At 36.9% G+C, this 15,476-nt stretch overlaps 1 protein-coding gene across 1 annotated transcript in view; it reads right to left on the reverse strand.

Moving 5' to 3' along the window:
* Positions 1-15,476, reverse strand: part of LRBA (LPS responsive beige-like anchor protein) — a 762,673-nt gene that overhangs the window by 651,461 nt on the left and 95,736 nt on the right. The window contains 5 exon segments of the mRNA XM_043969784.1: positions 8,026-8,178; positions 8,447-8,555; positions 13,156-13,210; positions 13,213-13,288; positions 13,916-14,113. Coding sequence (XP_043825719.1) covers positions 8,026-8,178; positions 8,447-8,555; positions 13,156-13,210; positions 13,213-13,288; positions 13,916-14,113 — 591 coding nt within the window.

Raw genomic sequence — 15,476 nt, forward strand, 5'->3', positions numbered from 1 at the left:
CAGCTTTTGCCCTAGAGCGAACGAATTGATAGATTTCATAGGTGCATTCTTCCCTATACTTATTATAGATGCTATGCTTAGCTGTATAAAATACTGGATTCTTTTTGGGGTTAAGAGGAAAATATCAACCTCAGTAACTTGAGAAAAAAAATCTTACACTACCACCAAGTGGAGCTTATTAGTATGACAACATTTCCCCTAAATACAATACAGCATTATAACCAGTAGTTACTATATTCTATAGAAAGGGGTCATAACTTGAACTGGGTTCAAAGGTTAGATACAGTCAGGATAAAAGGGGGAAGGAAAACTAAAGAATCTTGAGTGTGAGCATAGTATGAAGGTAGGAATGCATAGTACATGTTAGGATACTTCACGTTAAGTCTAATAATGTTTCATAAACATGAAAGTCACATACAAGAAAAGTTTTAGCAAGGAGTCAGTTCTCCGAATATTACAAAGGTATACAGTTAACTAATCTCTACTTCACCAACGTATATTTCATTACTTGGGTGAATATTTTAAATTTGAGAACTTATAAATAAGCAAAAACATAATAAATTAACGTTAATAACTTGGACAAAAGGATGGAAGAAAAAGTAGAAATAGCTTTCTCCAATTAAAATTTGTTTTTAAGTTTGGTTCAGTGTATCTCCAAAGTTTATCAGACATACTCCCACCAAACATTGGTTTAAATTGTGGTCATGCTAACAAGAAATAAGAGCCTCCTAGGTCTCCTCAAGGATTCTTTGGAAACTTCTGTGCTACATCTACCTCTGGCCACATGGTAGGTAAGCAGTAACTATTCAATCTGACAAACACATATGACCATGATTTTGACTTAGAGCTTTATTAAAGCAACAAATAAGAGCCACTGTCCTGTATTCAAGTTGTTGTATGTCCTTCATTCTCAAAGAGGACCATAACATGGGGTAATGATTTAAAGTGAACTGGATTTAAATGAGGTAGGGCTGTGCAAATTCACCAGCCTCCCTCTCTCCTCCACAGCCATCTGGGTCCAGTGACAAGACATATATCAGGACAATTGGAGATGGCCCCTGATGTTTAAGGCAATTGGGGTTCAGTGATTTGCCCAAGCTCACACAGCTAATAAGCATCTGAGGTGAGATTTGAACACAGGACCTTCCAACTCCAGGGACAGTGCTCTATTCACTGAGCCACCTAGCTGCCACTGTACTCAAATGTATTGATATAAACATGATAAGTTAAGAACTGGGAGCTAACAAGGCAATATATTAAGTAGCCAATGGAAAAGAAAGACAGAAGTACAAAGAGTTTAGAAGAAGAAAAAAGAATTAAAAATTTGAACCATCAGGAAAGGTTTCATGAAGGAGGTAGGACCTTAATGGGTTTCAAAATATGTGACAAGATTTAGACAGGAAGGGGGAAGGTAGTAGAGAGAGTGAGCAAAAAATAATAATAATAATAAATAATAAATGCATTCAATGTATTCAGAAAAGTGTGAATGAATGAATGTGGTAAAGCACAGAATTATACAGAAGAATAACAAGAGATAAAAGCAGAAAGAGAAGCTGAAATCACTATGTGGATGGCCTTAAACACCCAACTAGGCACAGATAACTTTTGTCTCAAAGAACTTAGTCACATAGTAACATAGGAACAAGTGTCAGATATTTTAGAGGTCAGGTCCTGATTGATTCTACTCTTTTACTGAAATACCACTAAACAAAAAGATCTCTACAAATTGAACATGTTTTATGATTAATGTTAACATGCAATGAAAATGCACAATATATGTTCACATGAGTGAGCTCACAAGTGGCAACAGGTGGATACAGGCCACATAGTGTGGACATACATACATCTGACCTTCTATCATCTTCAACCATTCTCCATACATCACAGGTAGTTACAATGAAAATTTTAAAGTCTATAATTCCCCTTTATTAAACAGCCAAATTTTGGCCCCAGACAAGGTTAAGAATTTCAAAGCTGTACTGTCCATGGCAACTATAACTATGTTCTACTCTTTGATCATATTTTGATAAAAGGGAAAAAAACTGTGAAAGGGGATTTTAACCTGGCATACATGAATCCAACAGCTCTGTAATTAAATCTGAAGGAAGCCAGCAGGTAGAACAGAAGAAAGAGGCATTAGAATGTCCAGTTTGTGGAAGAAACAGGAAAACCATGTCACTGGATCAAGGAGTATGGCAGGAAGGAAAAGTAAGAAAGAGTAAGGGGATGGGAAGTAGGTTATGGAGGGCTCTGAATGCCAGAGTATTTTCTATTTCATCTTGGAGATGATAGAAAGCTACTGAAGTTTACTGAGTAGGGAGATGGCGTGGTGCAACCTGCACTTTAGGAAAACCACTTTGGTTGCTGAATGAAAGCGAGATTGGAGTGGGGAGAGAACTGAAACAGGCAGATTCACCAGCAGGCTATAATCAATAATCCAGATATGAGGTGATGAAGCCTGTAACAGAGTGATGACAGCATTACAGACAGGCATATTCAAGAGATGAAGTTGTTGTTGAGTAACTTTAATTGTGTCTGACTCCGTTTTCTTGGCAAAGATACTGGAGTGGTTTGTCATTTCCTTCTCTAGCTCATTTTACAGATGAGGAAACTGAGACAAAAAGATGACTTGTCCAGGGTCATAAAGCTAGTGTCTGAGGCCAGATTTGAACTCAGGTCTTCCTGACTCCAGGCCCAGGACTCTATCCACCATGCCACCTAGCTGCAAATGCAGCAAAGGTGAAATCAACAATGCATAGCAGCAAATTCAGTATTGGGGGGAGCAGGTTGGGGTGTGGGGGGGAGAGGGAGAGGGAGAGAAGAGGAGAAGGATACCTAGGTTGTAAACCTGGGAGACTGGAAAGATGGGGGTAGCCTCAATAGCAATACGGAAATTTACAGGCAGGGTAGGATTTAGGGGGAAAGCTATTGAATTCCGTTTTGGACATGTTGAGTTTATGATGTCTACTGTATATCCAGTTCAACAGAGAGGTTAGGAAATAATGGGCAGATTTGAGTCTCAATGATCATTAAATACATGGGAGCTGATGAGATGATCAAGTGAAGTAGTAGAGAGGGAGAAGAGAAGAGGAGCCCAGAAAAAGCCCTGAGGGACATCTATGGTTAGAAAGTGTAACCTAGAATGGCATCTAGCAAAGTTCATTGAGAAGAAGTAGTATTATAGGAAGGAGCAGAACCAGGGAAGAGTAATATTCCAAAACCAGGAAAGAAAAGAGAGCCAAAAAGAAGAGGGTGATGGCTATAGAGAGGTCAAGAAGAATGAAGATTTAAAAAAAAAAAGAAAAAAAAGAATGAGGATTGAGTAAAGGCCAATGGAATAGGCAATTAAGAAGTCACTGGTAACTTTGGAGAGAGTAGTTCTGGTAGAATAATGAGTTAGGGATTCAGAATTTAAGGCATTAAGAAGAGAGTAAGGGATGGGCAGCTAGGTGACACAGTGGATTGAGCACGGGCCCTGGAGTCAGGGGGACCTGAGTTCAAATCTGGCCTCAGACACTTGACACTTACTAGCTGTGTGACCCTGGGCAAGTCATTTAACCCCAATTGCCTCACCAAAAAAAAAAAAGAAAAGAGATTGAGGGGGCAGCTAGGTGGAACAGTGGATAAAGCACCGGCCCTAGATTCAGGAGGACCTGAGTTTAAATCCGACCTCAGACACTTGACACTTACTAGCTGTGTGACACTGGGCAAGTCACTTAACCCTCACTGCCCTGCAAAAAAAAAAGAAGAAGAAGAAGAAGAAGAGAGTGAGAGGAAAGAAAGTGAAGGGACCTACTATAAATGGCCTTTCTAAGAAGTTTAGCCACATAGGGCCAAAAAAAAAGACATAGCAGTGATGGAAGTGATGGATTGAGTAAGGGCTGTTTTGAGGATGAGGGAAGGGCACGTTTGTAGCCAGTAGAGAGTCAGTGGAAAAGGAAGGATTGAAGGTAAGTGATATAATGAGGATGACAGAAGGGACAATATGCTGGAAGAGATAAGATTGAATGGGATTGCTTCTGTAGTAAAGGGGTTCACCCTGGTAAGCAGTAAGGCCATCTCTTTTTTGTTTGTTTTTTTGTGGGGCAATGAGGGTTAAGTCACTTGCCCAGGGTCACACAGCTAGGGTCAAGTGTCTGAGGCTGGATTTGAACTCAGGTCCTTCTGAATCCAGGGCCAGTGCTTTATCCACTGCGCCACCTAGCTGCCCAAGGCCATCTCTTTGTGGGAGACAGAGGTGAAGAAGATAGTAGCAGTAGGCATATGAATGATATATGAGGAAGAGAGGAGAAGAGGGAACTCACAGTGAATGGCCTCAATTTTTTCTGTAAAATATGGAGAAAGGCTTTCAGCAAAGAGGAAATATGAAAAGATTTAAAAGAACCACTGTGAGGAGTGAGATAGGGAATTGATGAGGCAGATATAGAAGAATCGCCTAGGTGCAGTCAAAGCCCAGTTGAGACTGTGTAACAGAAATCTGTAGTGGATTGAATCAGAAGGGTTGTGTAATTTTCTCCATCTGCATTCAGGAGCACTTTTGTAGGAGTGAAGGCAGTAGATAGTGAGGGCAATCCAAACTTGTCAGGATGCATTCCGTGATATGAGCAAGCCAGGGATTTAAGAGAAGTCAGAATAGAGTTGAACTGGTTCACAAAAGGTTCCAAATGATAAAAAGCAGAGAATATCTAGTGCAAGAGTGATAGCTTGGAGAGAACTAAGGGGAACTATTGGAGGTCACAGGGATGAAGAATAGTTTAAGGAAAGACACAGGCAGAAATAGAATGACAATGCTGCGGCCAGATATTGGGGGTTTGGAGATTTTTAAACATCAAAGTGGCAAATAGGTGGGCATTGGCAAGATCATGAGTCTGTGTGTGGCTGAGGTTGACAAATTGCGTAGTTAGGGTGTTGAGAGTCACCCAGCATGACAGCAGGAGGTAGAGAAGAGAGAAAATCTGTGAATCAGAAACTGAAGTCTTAAGTACGAAAGGGGAGTGACCTGGAAGACTGTAGACGATAGCTTGTAGGATTTTAATTGGGTGGTAAATATGGATTGCATCTCTTCCTCAAAGGAAAACTAACTGCAAGATGAATGAAAGGGGAGCACCTGGAAGTGGCAACAGGAGTAATTCCAACTTCTCTACCTCAACCAGTAAGCAGAGAATGAGTGAAGGTACAACCAGTAATAGAAAGGGTGGCCAGAGAGTCTAGTGGGTCTAACCCACTATTCAATAAATTCCAGGGGCAGCTAGGTGGCACAGTACATAAAGCACCAGCCCTGGATTCAGGAGGACCTGAGTTCAAATCTGACCTCAAGATACTTGACACTTACTAGCTGTGTGACCCTGGGCAAGTCACTTAATCCCAATTGCCCAGCAAAATTAAAAAGCAAACAAACAAAAAAACAATCCATCCCCAATAGATAAGTGGCCAATGGATATGAAGAGTTTTGAAAAGAAATATAAATTGCCAACAACAGTATGAAGTATTTAAAATAATAATGGAAAGCACTTACATAGTGCTTTGATGTTTATAAAGTGTTTTACAAGTAAATTTTTTGATCCCCACAACAACCTTAAGAGGTAAATACTATTATTATCTCGATTTTATGGACAAAGAAAGGATCTGTCAGAAAGCTTTTGAACTCTAGTCTTCTTAAGTCTGAGTTCAGGTCCAATGTTATATTTATAACAGAAATTTCACCTCAGACTCAACAAATTGGCAAAGAAGGTAAGACAGAAATAGTTAATATTAGAATATGGACAGGCAATCCTTACACTGTAAGTTGTTATACGTGCTAAGGAAAACAATTTGAATTTCTGGAAGAAAAAAGATTTACTTTTCAATATGAACATACTCACACTCATGACCCAGCAATCTCACTACTAGGCATATTTCCCAAGAAGTTCCCAAACAAAAAGAAAGGTCAATATATATTAAAATATCTGCAGCACTAACAACAAAAAATATATATATACATATCTGCAGCACAACTATTTTAGATGCAACTGGTGGTACAATAGACAGAGGGCTGGGCCTAGAGTCAGGAAGATCTAAAAATCAAATCTGGCCACAGATACTTATGTGACTTACCTAGGAAAGTCACACAACCTCTCTCTACTCAATTGCCCCAACTGCAAAGTAGAGGTGATAATAATAGCACCTACCTCCCAGAATTGTTATGTGGATTGAATGAGACAATATTTGTTGGGGGGAAAATGTAACTAGCACACAGATATATAAGTAGCTATATAAATGCTTTTTGTGATATCTATATTTTATATAATGTACAGTAGCTAATATAATCACTTTATATAATAGTGTGATAAAATAATGAGATTTGGCAGCCGTCCAGTGGCCCCATCTGAAGACTGATTTGGAATTGATTGAATTGGGTGAGACTAAGAAACTGACTGAGAACATACTTAAGATTGATAAAATTGAGACCATGCCTGCCTGGCCCTGAGTGGGGTGTTGTTCCCAGAGGCTGTAGATTACAACATCAACAGGAGACCACCCTCAACCAATCAGCTTGAGGGACCTCCCCTTTCGGGGAGGGAAACAGGAAGTAGGAAGGTGAGACTCACTGAATCACTCTTTTCCTCAGGGACTTCAGTGTGGTGGCAGAACTTCAAGTGTTAGGTAAAGGGAGGTTTTCTCTCTGGCTATCCCACATAGATCTAAGCTAGTGTTTTCCATTCTCTCTCTTCACTAACTTCTAATACACTTTAACAAATACTCAAAAGCCTAAACTCTTGCTGAATTTATTAGTAATCTTAGCCAGTCCCCCCCCCCAAAACTGGGGAAGGGGGGTGGTAGGTAAGGACCCACATTAAATTTTAAACATCACAATAGTTTATAAATAATTATTCTCTTCCTTATTCCCTTTTGTTGTAGTAGAAAACAGGAAATAAAGTGAATGCCTATCAGTTGGCTTGGTCAAATTGTGATATATTAATTTAGTAGAATATTAATTAATGTACCATAAGAAATTATTAATATTAAGAATTTGGAGAAACATGGAATTAATTCTTTAAATAGATGCAGAGTAAAGAAAGCAAAACCAGAACAATATGCACAATTCTTATAATAAAAATACAACACTAAGGGGCAGCTAGGTGGCGCAATGGATAAAGCACGGGCCCTAGATTCAGGAGTAACTGAGTTCATATCTGGCTTCAGACACGTGACACTTACTAGCTCTGTGACCCTGGGCAAGTCACTTAACTCTCATTGCCCCATCAAAATAAATAGATAAATAAATAGGATAAAACACTAAAAGTTACCTAAATTGAGATTAACTACAATGACTAATGCTGATACTGGAGGACATACTTCCTGCATCCCCTCAGTAGAAAAGAAGAAAACTATGGGTACAAAATATTGCATATTCTATCACATGCTATTTTTTCCAATGGCTTTCCTCAAATGTCTCATTTAAAAAAGATGGCATGGGGCAGCTAGATGGTACAGTGGATAGAGCACCGGCCCTGGATTCAGGAGGACCTGAGTTCAAATCTGGCCTCAGACACTTAACACTTACTAGCTGTGTGACCCTGAACAAGTCACTTAACCCCAATTGCCTCACCAAAAAAAAAAAAAAAAGATGGCTAAATGGGGGATAAGGAAATATCAGAAAATGACTGATTTTTTTAAGAGGCATCAATAAAATCTTTCATAAACTTCACCCTAGTCTAAAATATGGAGTTGCCTAACATTAGCAAATACAATTGATTGTATTTTAGATTAATGTTCTTTCATTAAGCAGAATCTTTTTTAAGTTATATGTAAAACAAATAATCCACCTTCTAACAGAAATTTCATTCTGTATTCCTATAAAAACACAAAAAAGCCCAATAGTTAATAATTTTTTTCTTTTATAAGTCTATGTTCACCCAAACATATTCAATAATCGTCAGTCTACAACTGAAAGCTCCCTCTCTGTACAGATTTACAATTTTAAGTATAAAAATAAGTATAAAAATAAGAGGAACAATATAATCAAATCAACAAGGCATATTTTACCTTAGCTGGAGTATGAATCCATATTGCAGGATTGAGAAGGATGTGATCACACAATTGCTTCAGAAGGGGCACCCCATTATGCAGACTACTCAGGTATTTTGAAAATGCCAAACAAAGTTCAAGTACAGCTCTGCTGACATGGCATTTGGAAGACTGTAAAGGAAAAAAAAATTCTGGTTTCATTTTAATAAAATCAGTCAACTGTTTCAGGTAAGAACAGGAATATTGAAAAAAACAGTTCTATCCTATGTTATCTTGCACATCAGAGATACAGTGGAATTCTACAGCAATCATTCACCCTAAATAAACTATGTCAGCCAAGAGGTCTCCTCCTAAAAAGGTGACAGCTTAAAAAAGCAGTCAAGAAATGAAGTCTATGGCCTTTAAACAAATAAAAAGTTTTAAGTAAATCCTGTTTTACCTTTTCAAGGCTGTATCCTAGCACCAGGAAGCCCTTAGAAGAAAGCATCTGTTCTTGCATAGCAATAGAGTTTTTCAACAACTCCATGATAAAAGCCAATAGCGTGGAACTGAAAAAATGGAGGAAAAATATTAAAATAAAATTTGTAAATAAATTTCCAATAGTATTAGGGATATGGAAGTCACAAAGTTTTATATTAAATTTTACTAAGATGGGGGGGTACAGAGGACAGAGAGAAGATTATCAGCCCACCAATGCTTAGGGTAACCTCTTTTAGAGGAAGTGTAGTTTCAGAAAATAAATGACATGTAATGAAATGGATAGAGGGGTGCCTTGGAGCCAGAAATACTTGGACTTAAGTCCTGCCTCCTACACATACTAGCTTTATGACTCTAGGTAAAGCATTTAACCTCTAACTAAAACCACATTACAGAAAAGCTAAGCTGCATCGGCCAGAGGGGAACTCCACACCAGGAGTTTCATACATAGGTTTGCACTCCAAAAGAAATAAACTTCTGAAGTAAAAAAAGAAAAGTACTTGGTTCTTAGAGCAACACACATTTTGTTTTCTGTCTTACTTCAACTTTACATATTATATATACTGCACACAGGTAAAACCTTTAATTCATTACTGTTATTGTTTAGTTTAATTCTCCCACTTCTACATATTCCCTCTCCCAGGCTGTTCCCAATGACAAGAACCTCTTCACTGGTGAACCAAGTACTTCAAGTATCTCCTGAAATTCTACCTCCTCTAGGAATCTATCTCCAAATATTTGTAATACTATGATTTACCTGCCCTATTTTTCATCTAAATCTTATCAAAGCCAACATTTATAAAGAAAAACCTTAGTTGTTTAAGAGAACAATCATCTGGCACATTTAAGCATCAGGTATCTTTCAAAATCATATAGCTCCTAAGTATACTTGCCAGGCCAGAGTTCAAAAACTTAATTGATATTTAGCAGCCATTTCTGAAATACAAGTTCAATGCAGTGACCTCTGTCTACCAATGTTGGACAGTCCCCAAGAATCAATGACTAACTAAAAGTGAGGGGATGAAAACATAAAGTGAAATAAGTATAATTAATACAAGATAGGAGTCTGATACACTGATACATTCTACATCTTTAGTCCAAACTAAATTAGTTCAAATCTATTATTATACAACCATGTTTTAATGTCAGGATCATTATGTAATCATTACATCCACAAGTTAAATTTAATTCATTCAAGTACTAATAAGTAGTAGTAACTAAATAATTACTGAACACTTTTAACATGAAAAATGCTATAATAGGTACTCTGCAGAAAAGAAAATTAAGACATAATCCTGTAGTATAAAATGTTATGAGTAGCTCTACCATTGTCGTAACTCACCTAAAATCAAAAGTGTATTATAAGAGTGTGAACCAAAGTTAAACTTTCAAATACAGAAATGATTATACTCCTACTATCATCTAATGATCAATTTTAATTTTACAGTTACCTTAACTGTTTTACATGTAAAAAGGGACTTTTTCCATTTTTTCTATAAATACTTAAGAATGCTATTGTTAGCATTTCTATCAATTACCAACAAAACCCAGGAGGAAGAAAAATTCCATTTAAAATAACTGCAGAGAGTATAAAATACTTAGAAGTTTACCTGCCAAGACACACACAGGAACTATATGAACACAATTACAAAACACTTCACGCAAATAAAGATATCTAAAGCAATTGGAGAAATATTCATTGCTTATGGATAGGTTGAGTGAACATAATAAAAATGACAATACTACCTGTTAGGTTTTTTTATTTAGTATCATACCAATCAAACAACTAAAAATTATTTTATAGAAAGATAGTAACAAAATTCATCTGGAAAAAAGTAAAGAATATCAAGGGAATCAATGAAAAAAAGTGAAAGAAGGCAGCCTACCAGTAGCAGATCTAAAATTACACTACAAATTTGTAATCATCAATATAATAGGGTACTGAATAAGACACAACAACTGATCAAGGAAAAAATTATGTATACTACATATAGAAATAAATGACCAGGACAGCAAAGTAGCACAGTGGATAAAGCACCGACCCTGGATTCAGGAGTACCTGAGTTCAAATCCAGCCTCACACACTCAACACTTACTAGCTGTGTGACCCTGGGCAAGTCACTTAACCCTCATTGCCCTTAAAAAAAAAAAGAAAGAAATGACCAGGGGCAGCTAGGTGGCACAGTAGATAAAGCACTGGCCCTGGATTCAGGAGTACCTGAGTTCAAATCCGGCCTCACACACTCACCACTTACTAGCTGTTGACTCTGGGCAAGTCACTTAACTCTAATTGCCAAGGAAGGACGGAAGGACGGAAGGAAGGACGGAAGGAAAGAAGGACGGAAGGAAGGACGGACGGAAGGACGGAAGGAAGGACGGACGGAAGGACGGAAGGAAGGACGGACGGAAGGACGGAAGGAAGGAAGGAAGGAAGGAAGGAAGGAAGGAAGGAAGGAAGGAAGGAAGGAAGGAAGGAAGGAAGGAAGGAAGGAAGGAAGGAAGGAAGGAAGGAAGAAATGACCACTATAACCTAATCCGTGATAAACCCAGATTCAAGCTACTGGGGGCCAAGGACTCACTATCTGACAAAAAAATCTCTGGGAAAACTGGAAAGCACTCTGGCAGAAAATAGGCATAGACTAACATCTCACAATGTATAGCAAGAAAATTCAAAATAGGTATAATGGAAATATCATAAGCAAATTAAGGGAGCCTGGAACAAATTACCTGTCATATATAAGAATAAGGGAAGAGATCAAGAACAAACAAGAGACAGAGAGAATCAGAGGAGGTAAAATGGAAAATTTTGATTACGTGAAATTATAGTTTTTGCAACAATAAAACCAATGCAACAAAAATGAGAAGGAAAGCAAGAAACTGAGAAAATATTTACAGCAAGTTTCTCTGAGGATGGCCTTATTCTCAAATATTTATATGGAAATGACCCAATTATAAGAAATATTCCCAAATTAATTAAATGGTCAAAGGATATGAACAGGCAGCTTTCCAAAGAATCAAGGCTATCAAAATACTCTAAATCACTAATAATTAAGAAATGCCAAAATAAAATAACCTCATACCCATCAATTGGCTACATGACAGAAAAGGAAAATGACAAACACTGGAGGGGATTATGGAAAAACATGGACACAAATGCATTGTTGATGGAATTGTGAACTGATACAAACATTCTGGAAAATAATGTGGAAATATGCCCAAAGAGTTATAAAACTCTTAATAATCCAGCAATAACATTATTAGATCTATAACCCAAAGAGATCAAAGAAAAAGATAAGGAACCCATATGTAAAAAATATTCATAGCAGCTATTTTTGTGATGGTAAAAAATTAGAAACTGGGGGGATACCCCATCAATTGGAGGATGGCTAAATAAGTTGAGGTATATGATTGTGATGGAATACTACTGTGTTGTAAGAAATAACAAAGAGGATTGTTTCAGAAAAACCTGGAAATAATTATATGAAATTATGCAAAATGAATAGAGCAGAACTAGAAGGACACTGTACACAGTAACAATGATATTGTAAGGATGATCAATTGTGAAAGACTTAGATGTTCTAATCAATACAGTGACGTACAATAATCCCAAAAGGCTCATGATAAAAAATGCTATCCACTTCTGGAGAGAGAACTGATGAACTCTGAGTGATATTTTTTTCTTCACTTTATTTTTCTTGCTTTTTTTTTTCCCACAAAGTTAATATGGAAATATGTTTTGCATTACTTCATATGTACAATGATGATTGTATTTCTTGCCTTCTTGCCAGTTGGTGGGGAAGAAGTGCACAGAGGGAGAGAATTTGGAACTGAAAATAATTTTTAAAAAAACAACATAAATAACGTAGGGCAGCTAGGTGGTGCAGTGGATAGAGCACTGGCCCTGGATTCAGGAGGACCTGAGTTCAAATCCGACCTCAGACACGTAACACTTACTAGCTGTGTGACCCTGGGCAAGTCACTTAACCCCAATTGCCTCACCAAAAATAAATAAATAAATAAAATTTAAAAATAAAAAAGAATAATGTTACTACAACATTGAAAGAATTCTGATCACCACAAAGATCAACCATATTCCAAAGGACCAATGACAAAGCATACTACTCACCTCCTGACAGAAAGGTGACAGACTCAGAGTAAAGGATGAGATATTTTGGAGACATGGCCAAAAATTTGCTTTCCTTGATTATGTCTATTTTTACAAAGGTTATGCCTTTTTTTTCATTGTAGTATGAAAAGAGTAATTTTTTGTTATATTTAAAATTTTACTTTTAAAATATCGTCAAGTTTTATTCTATAGATATTCTACTATAATGTTCTATTAGGTTGCTGTGGTTTCATTTAAAAAGCAAAGAAAGGAAAATTATTCCAGCTCAGATGAAAAAAAGGAAAAGCATTAATTCTTAAAGGAATTCTTTAAAAGGAAAAGTATTTAATTTTTTAATCTTAATGTTTAATTTATATTTGAAAAAATACATTAAGAATACTCACCAGGGGGTGGCTAGGTGGCACAGGGTGGATGAGCACCGGCCCTGGATTCAGAGTACACCTGAGTTCAAATCCAGCCTCAGACACTTGACACGTACTAGCTGTGTGACCTTGGGCAAGTCACTTAACCCCCATTGCCAGGAGAGAAAAAAAAAGAATACTCACCAAACAGATGTGTCAACCTGGTCAGATGAATACTGTCTGTAGTCGAGCTGGGCAAGAGAGGAAAAAGCACCTGCACTCCTCCAATTGAATGCATAGGCACTTTGGTTAGATGTGTCAAAACTGCCTTCACATCCTGATAAAGCAAAAAGCACACAAAATAATAAACCAATAACTTTTATTACATAAAATGAAAGCACAATTAGAATGACGAAATGCCTTAAGATATATTAAATATAGGGGGTGGTAGATAGTACAGTGGATAAAGCACCGGCCCTGGATTCAGGAGTACCTGAGTTCAAATCCAACCTCAGACACTTGACACTTACCAGCTGTGTGACCCTGGACAAGTCACTTAACCCCCATTGCCCCACCAAAAAAAAAAAAAAGATATTAAATTTAGTTGTTACTAAAACCAGTTATATATAAAATAGCTACATAAATAAATGAATATAAATATAAATATTAGGGGCAACTAACTAGGTAGCTCAGCAGATAGAGTGCTGGGCCAAGAGTCTAGAAGACCTGAGTTCAAATCTGGCCTCAGACACTTACTAGCTGGGTGACCCTGAGCAAGTCACATAACCTCCTGAAAAATGATAAACCACTACAGTATTTTTGCCAAGAAAACCCCCATGAACAGTACGATACATGAGGTTTCAAAGAATTAGACATGGACTGAATGACTAAACTACAATAATATAATTACATGATATTATCTTAACATTTGACTATTAAAAAAATTCTGAAAAGTACATCGTACCTGGAGCATAAGAGCATGAGGTGAATGAACAAATATAGAAGGGTTATCCTTGGGTGATGATTCAAGACAGAGTTGAGCATCAGTAGCCCGTGGATTGTACGTGAATGCAATAGCACTGGAAAGTTTGCCATCATAAAGCAAAAGTTTGTGATGTTCAGCAAGGAAAAGGTCACTTTCTGCTTTGAATTTAAAAGTACCCTAAAAAATAATATTGAAGAAACTTTAAGATGGTATGTTATAAAGCATGAGTCAATAATAAGCCAACAGAATTAAATTTTTAAGGAAATGAATAACTGATAAAGTTTTCTAACAATACAGACAGTCTTTTCTGGCTGTTCTATAGTAATGATTTCTAAAATGACTGAATTTGGGGGCAGCTAGGTGTCACAGTGGATAAAGCACTGGCCCTGGATTCAGGAGGACCTAAGTTCAAATCCGGCCTTAAACACTTGACAATTACTAGCTGTGTGACCCTGGGCAAGTCACTTAACCCTCACTGCCCCACACAAAAAAAATTTTTTTTGAAATTAAATGACTGAATTTAACTCAACAACCAATTATTTACAGAACACTCTGCTAGCCACTCATAGAAACAAAAATCTGCAATAATACTAATTCTATATTTTAGAGAAATAATGCAATGCAAATCAGTAACACTAAACAAAGGGTACAAAAGATTTCATGTTTAAGCACCATAAAACAAACTCTGTATAATATAAAATGTAAATATTCCAAAAATTAACAAAAAACAAACCACGCAACAATTTTTGAAAGTCTTTTAACTATAGCTACTCAAAACACCAAAAAGTAACATTTTTTATTCCCTGTGTCATAATTCTATAGTGTTTTATACTTAAAAAAGTTAAGATAAAATAAAGCTAGTTTTTTTAACCATTAATATCATTTCCTTAAAAATGCTTTTCTGAAGGGTGGCACAGTGGATAAAGCAACCTGGATTCAGGAGGACCAGAGTTCAAATATGACACTTGACACTTACTAGTTGTGCGACCCTAGGAAAGTCACTTAACCCTCATTGCCCCGCCAAAAAAGAAAATGCTATTCTGAGTTATTCAAAAAGGAAACAATTCTTACTTCTTAGGTTATTTCTCAGTATCCTTGAACTAGTAGTGATTTCTAAGAGAAAGAAAAACTATGTAGGAGCTAAGAAAATGTATTTCAAAAACATATAGCTTAATTTTTATTTTAAATGACTTGAAAATGAAATGTAATTCTTAACCCAGATCTATATGCACACCTTAAAAAGAAATGGCAAGGGGCAGCTAGATGGCGCAGTGGATAGAGCACTGGCCCTGGAATCAGGAGTACCTGAGTTCAAGTCCGGCCTCAGACACTTAACACTTAACTAGCTGTGTGACCCTGGGCAAGTCACTTAACCCCAATTGCCTCACTAAAAAAAAAAAAAAAATGGCAAGATACATAAGCACTGCCTTTGTACTTTTATGTGTTCAAAAAAAAAATTTACTCGGTCAAGATAAACAGGAATATAAATATTTATATAGACATATTAAATTTAAAAACCATCATTTGACCTAGATTTATT

Source organism: Dromiciops gliroides, chromosome 6, assembly GCF_019393635.1.
Source record: "Dromiciops gliroides isolate mDroGli1 chromosome 6, mDroGli1.pri, whole genome shotgun sequence".
In the NCBI taxonomy this organism is placed as follows: Eukaryota; Metazoa; Chordata; class Mammalia; order Microbiotheria; family Microbiotheriidae; genus Dromiciops; species Dromiciops gliroides.